This window comes from Rhinatrema bivittatum, chromosome 1, assembly GCF_901001135.1.
Source record: "Rhinatrema bivittatum chromosome 1, aRhiBiv1.1, whole genome shotgun sequence".
Taxonomy (NCBI): Eukaryota; Metazoa; Chordata; class Amphibia; order Gymnophiona; family Rhinatrematidae; genus Rhinatrema; species Rhinatrema bivittatum.
The window spans coordinates 47200543-47206610 of NC_042615.1; the positions used below are offsets into that span (position 1 = coordinate 47200543).

A 6068-nucleotide genomic window follows, 5' to 3' on the forward strand; every position below is an offset into this window, starting at 1 on the left:
GAGTCTGCCTCACCTTAGGAAAGCACCGCCAGCAGAACAGGGCGGAGAAGTGTCTCCTGGCTGTGACAGCAACAGGAGGTGGAGGGAGGATTTTAACTGGCGCACAACAGCTAGCTTTTGGGTTTTTTTTGTAATCCCAGTTTTCTTCCTCTTTTTAAAGAAATGGATTCCTTGAACTCCATGTTAGGAGGCTGCACACTATTAAATTTCACAACGGAGAAGGAAAAAAGGGTGGGGAACCCTGCATGAAAGAAGCACTGAGCACGAACCGCAGACCTGAGGCCAAGGAGAATTTTATTTTATTTGTATTTATTTAAAAAGTTTTCATATACCGCTATTTGGATATAACCATCATGACGGTTTACAATATAAATTGTTTTTAGGAGACTTCGAGACCTGACAAAAGAGGAAGCAACCTTCCTGTCGATGGATCTCTTACCTAAACTCTGGGCAGCTTGTGTTCCTGTCCCCCGCCCCAAAGGGGCTGGGACGCAGCTGCCACCGGGGCATCAGGATTCGGCGCCCATTTTCACACAGGGCTTTATCTGCAATCCCTGTGCCCCTTGTTCTCTGTGTTTCTCTCATCATTCTGGAGCCTGACACGTGGCCTGTTTGCATACTTTGGCCATTCTTTGACAGCCAAGTGTTGACTTTCTCAAGTGACCTGAGCAAGGTTCTTTTGTGCCCAAGCTCCTGAACCTCACCAGCAGCTCGGCGCAATGTTCCCGCAGCTCATTGGGCGACCCAAGCAGGTCCACGTGCCAGTTGGCTCAAACTGAAGCTGCCAAGGCAAGGGCCCGAAGCAATGGGGGGGCTGGCCACTAGCCCACCTGCAGCAGAGTAGCTTCCCCGGTGTCCGTAAAATGACCCAACTGCGGCGCTCAGCAAGTTACCGGGTCGCCAGCTGGACTCGTGCCATGGGCAACAGCCGCCCGCAACCTCAGCACTGCAAAAAAATATATACGAGTTGGCGGTTTCTATAAACTTTAGAAGTTACAGGTTGGAAGAAAAAAAATAAAATAAAAAGGCACGCGTGTTCAAATAAGAGACAACTGTGCGGCGGCTTAACGCTGCTCGCAGTGGTCAGCTAGTAAAAGCAGATGTCACACTTCCACACGGTGTAACAGCAAAAAAAAGCAGACGCTAATCAGCAACAAAAACAGTGTTACTGCAACCTTCACACAGCAAAAAAAAAAAAAAAAGCTCATCGGTGTATACAACATTCATCTATCCTTAACAAAAAAAAGAGAGCATGAAAAATAAATATGGTATTATATAAAACCACGCCAAATGGCCAAATTCCAACTTCAAAGGTCACCTATATTATAATCATCTACCCATACAGTGAGTGATGTCCATAAGTTCTTGTATATCTTTTCTTTATATTTTTTTTGCACATAAAATATAACAAACCAGAAAAAGAGCAAAAAAAAAAAAAAATCATAGACTTTCAACTTCTCTGCTTCTTCAACAAATAAGTATTTATCTGAAAAGTAACAACAGCCAGACTATCCACAGCTCCAAAGGACGATTCTCCGCCGAAATGTAATGTGCCCAAAGAAGATGAGCCCATAGCAAACGTCTGACAGCGGCGTTTTGGCCTTCTGGATGCCTGCTGCAGGGGCCACACTTGCAGCCCATACACTACAGAATCAAGCGAGCAGACAGCCAGAGAGATAGGCAGACAAATCAACTGTGGAAAAAGGAAGCTCAACAGTGGAAAATAATTACCCCCCCATCTCCCTCCGCATGGAAAGAACAGTAATTAAAAGAGAGCCCTGCCTTGGGCAGTATTATCTCTGTTGGTCACTGCTCCCTCCTAAAAGGCTAATATATTTTTAATTACTGAATGAACCTTGTAGTCTACTTTTGCTAGATGAGGCAGTTTAAAAAACAAAAAAAAAAGAGGGAATGAATTCCTCTTACCTGGGGGCAGTGGGAAGTTCGGTTATAAGGTGGTATGTGTCATATCTATATACAAACATACTTTCCGGCAAGTAGGTTTCACAAATTATTCCCAAACTACAGCAGATGAAGAGTTAGAAAAGCCAAGCTCTCACTCTAGAGAGGAAAAGATTTTGGCACTTACAAAGGACAGGGTGGCCCATGGAATAGTAGCCCGCCTCCTATACCAGTGCCTTGGAGGCAGGCTACTTTTCCACGGGCCACCCTGTATCATCCAAGGGACGCAACCCCTGGTTTCTAATTTGCTTAGCTCTGGCACGACAATACTTGGGTGGTACAGCTCTCGTGGGGCTGTGTGTTTTCTGCAAGAAGGTTTCAGAAGCGCTCGGCTTTTCATGGGGGCTCCACGTAACTTTAAAAAAAAAAAAAAAGCAAACCCATACAAACCAGAAAAAGACTTCTGTTACTCGCCATGCAGGAAACAGGGCCAAAAAGCACAAACAAAGGTGACATCCTTCCACCGCAGGAGGCCTTCCTCAGTCCATGTTTGGGTTAGGCAATTCAGTTTTGGACACTCGTCTCTTAAAAAGAGTGCAGAAGGGGGGTCACTAAGTTCCAACAGGGGTAATGCAGTCAGACTGCCCCACCCCCAGTGGAGCTAGTTACCTTCAGGGGGGAAAAAAAAAAAGGCTGGGGGCGATACTATTATACTAACGAAATATATCAGGAGCCCCTAAAGGGATCTCATGCATGATCTCAAGTCCCCAGTGCAGAAATTAAAACATAAGATTCAGGGGAAACAGATTTCACCACCATCAGGGGAAGGAATTCTTTACTCTTAAGAGTGGTGAAACTGGCAGTCACTTTTGAAGTTATTTAGTCGTGGAAGGTGGTCAAGATTTTAGGGGAGTCAAAGAAATTGATGGGATGGATGAAGCGGAAAAGGACTGACCCCTGGACTTCATCCGATCACCATGGCCCTGATTTACTGAGGCTTCTTGTCCTGTCATATATCTAGGGGGGGGGGGGGGGATAAAAGCTTAGCAAATCAGGTCCTATATATTTTAAATTGAGCAGGAATTGTCTTTCTCTGGCTACAGGTTTCCTGTGGGGATTGTCACCTTCTTCTTGTACAGCCCAGTGTGGTCTGGCAGTGCTACCTGCTAGTTTGGGGTGTTCAGGTTCTGTGTCAGCACCTTTCAAAAGATCGCCCGACCCTGTATACACAGCAGTTCCTTCTGTTGTATTAAGAATATACAATTCAAAACAGCCACTGAAATCTTATTGTTCATTCTTACCCCAAATGCTAAAACTATTAATACATGCTACTTCAATAAATTCAATGCAAAGTGCACACCTGCACAAACCCCCCTGTTCAGCTCAGAAATAAAAGCAAAATACTCATGCCCAGGCTGTCATACATCAAATCCTGAATTTAAAAAAAGAAAACACTACAAGGACCAGGTGGGGTTTTTTTTGTTTTTACATAGCACCCAAAACATAAAAACTAAAATGATTCCTAATCAAGGGAATTATCTGCAGGGCAGAGGCCCAGTGTGATTGAGTTAAAATGGAGACTGGATTTTCTCTCAGTCCTACACAGGGTGGCAGCCGTAGGTCAGGGTCAAGGTCAGGGGCAGGGCAGGCAGCTGCTGCCGGCACGATAGATGTCACAGATCACGCTGGCCATGTCTGTGCGCTCCTTAATCGTTCATTCTCTGCGTACAGGTCACAATGCCAATAAAGAGCACCCCCCCCCCCCCAAAAAAAAACAAACCAAAAAAACAAGTCTGAAAACGGTACGAAGAGCGGACTGCACGATTCCTGATTTTAAAAAATGCACCGACTTCAAAAGTTTGATTCTCATAGATACGAACAAAATTAAAACAAGAAAGGTTTGCAAACCGCTCCCCGAATCTCTGGGCTGCAGTGAAACAGCAATCTCCAAATGCAGATCACTGCACTTTAATGAACCCACCACTTCTGCAAGCTTCCAGGGCTAGACTAGTTTTTATTTTTCACTCAGATCCTCTAGTGGACAGACGGTGAACGAGCCGCACAGGGGCATAGCTAGAACAGCCCAACGAAGAGCTGATCCGAAGGGGTGAGGAAGGAGGGAAAAGCCAGGGGAGGGGAAGCATCGGAAACATCCGCCGTTTCTTCCCCCCCCCCCCCCCCTCTCTCTCTCTCTCTCCCCCCCCTTTAAGTCCGTACACACACACAAAAAACAACAATCCTCCAGCAGGATCAAGAAAAAAAAAAAACCCAGCTCCCCCTCCCCCACTCCTTGCCATCTACATAAATACATTTGCTATCGATCGCACTCCGTCTGCAGCTAAGGACTGCGAAAAAAAAAATAGAGAATGCCAACAACCTTAACCCCGCCGGTGAACTTCAGGCGAGCGCCCGTGGCTTTGACACATAGGCAGCCGAGCCAGAGGCAGGAGTGAACCGAGCGCGCGCGCACACACACACACACACACACATCCCCCTGACCTCCGCCTGCACCTCTCCTCCTAATAATAATAATAATAATAAGTGCAGAAGAGGCGCCTTCTCCCCGCGTGCACTTTAGCTCCCGGAGCATCCGCTCACTTATTTGCAAGAAAAGAAAAGGAGGAGGGGGAGGGCAGGAGGAAGAAAGAGAAAGAAAAAAAAGTTAACTGTTCTGCAAGAAAAGGAGGAGGGGGGGGGGGGATGCCGGTGGGGAGAGCGGCTGTCTGGCTGCAGGGGGAGCTGCGATGCGCTGCTGCGCTCACTTCTCGCTCACGGGCTCCGCTTCGGGTTCCGGCACCGGAGCCTGATCCGGATGACCCTTCGCTTCCCGGCGGCCGGGAGAGCCCCGCTCCTCCCCCTCGCCTTTCCCTGCCAGCTTCCAGTATGCCATGCCCCTGCCACCTCTCACCTCCCCCACCTCCATCTGCCCCCCCCCCTGCTGCTGCCTCCCCGTCTCCTCCTGCTCCGGGGCCGACGTGCCCCAGCCCGGGGGGGGGGAGGAGGGGGGAGAGTTGTTGCTGGCTGCAACCTTTACACCCCGAGACGGACCTCGATCGATCCAGGAGAGGAAAAAAAAAAAATTCCTATAAACCCTCCAGCACCCCCGCAAAGAGATCAAGCAAAGGGGCGAAGGAAAGGTGGAGGAGAGGGAAGGGGGTGGGGGCACGAATAAGAAGGCACAGGGCTCTTCATCACCAACATGGCTGCCTCGCTCAGACCTAAAAGAGGAATAACCCAGGCTGTGTCTTTGTCAGTTTCACCTCTGTAACCCTAAACTAATGCAGACGAGACGGAGGAAGCTGCAGAGGGAGAGAGAGAGGGAGAGCGAGCGAGCGGAAAACGAGAGAGGAGAGACAAATAATAACTGCAGCCTGGCACTTACGTGAAGGCAGGCGCTTGGGTTGCTCCTGCTTCCTCCTGGGCATTTTCACCCCCTTTCTTTTTTTTTTTTTTTTCACATTCTCCTTCTCGGTTAATACGAGATCAGATACATCGGGGAGCCGGGCAAAGCCTCCGCTGCTTGCCCGCCTGGGCGCGCGCGTGTCGGAGTGCAAAAGAGGGCTGGAGCTGTTTTCTGGGAGTCCGGGAGCTTGGTGGCTGCACCTGGCTGTGCCCCCTCCCTGCCACCCCGGTCCTACTCTTCTCCGGTGGAAATGGATCTCATGTGTGTGCGCGTGTGTGTGTGCATCGGTGTGTTTCCTCTGGGTAGGGTATTAATAAGGAGCGCTGGTGCTGCGGTGTGTCGACGGCTGCTGCTCCCTGTATGTCTCCGAGCCCCTAACTAACACTAAAGGCAGGGATCAAAGGGCAGCGGCGGCAGCAGAGAGCACAGACATCCACACACTCAGAGACACACACACACACACACATCGCAGACGTAGAGAGAGAGAGAGAGTCTGGCTGGAGAGCGGAGCACCGAGTCATAAGCACAAGGCGGTGGGGGGGGGGGTGCCCTGGGGCAGCCTTTGACCCCCTGAGTTTTACCAACCCTGTTCCATCATGCACTGGAAAATAACAGCGGGGGGGGGGGGGGGGGGGGGGGGATCCTGAGCACGATTCACCAATTTCTTCCTTCAAAAAAAAAAAAAAAGTTCATTTCTACTTTGCTAACAAGAGTAATTAATCCGGGTTGCTTTTGTTATTAAACACAATTTTGTGTGCTTTTT

General features: G+C 49.0%; 1 protein-coding gene across 1 annotated transcript in view; it reads right to left on the reverse strand.

The window, feature by feature from the left end:
- The window catches only part of ZNF827 (zinc finger protein 827), a 377001-nt gene extending 371327 nt beyond the window's left edge, over positions 1–5674 (reverse strand). The window contains 1 exon segment of the mRNA XM_029601924.1: positions 5285–5674. Within this exon segment, the coding sequence (XP_029457784.1) occupies positions 5285–5327 (43 nt within the window). The 5' untranslated portion in view covers positions 5328–5674.
- Positions 5675–6068: the final 394 nt, after the last annotated feature.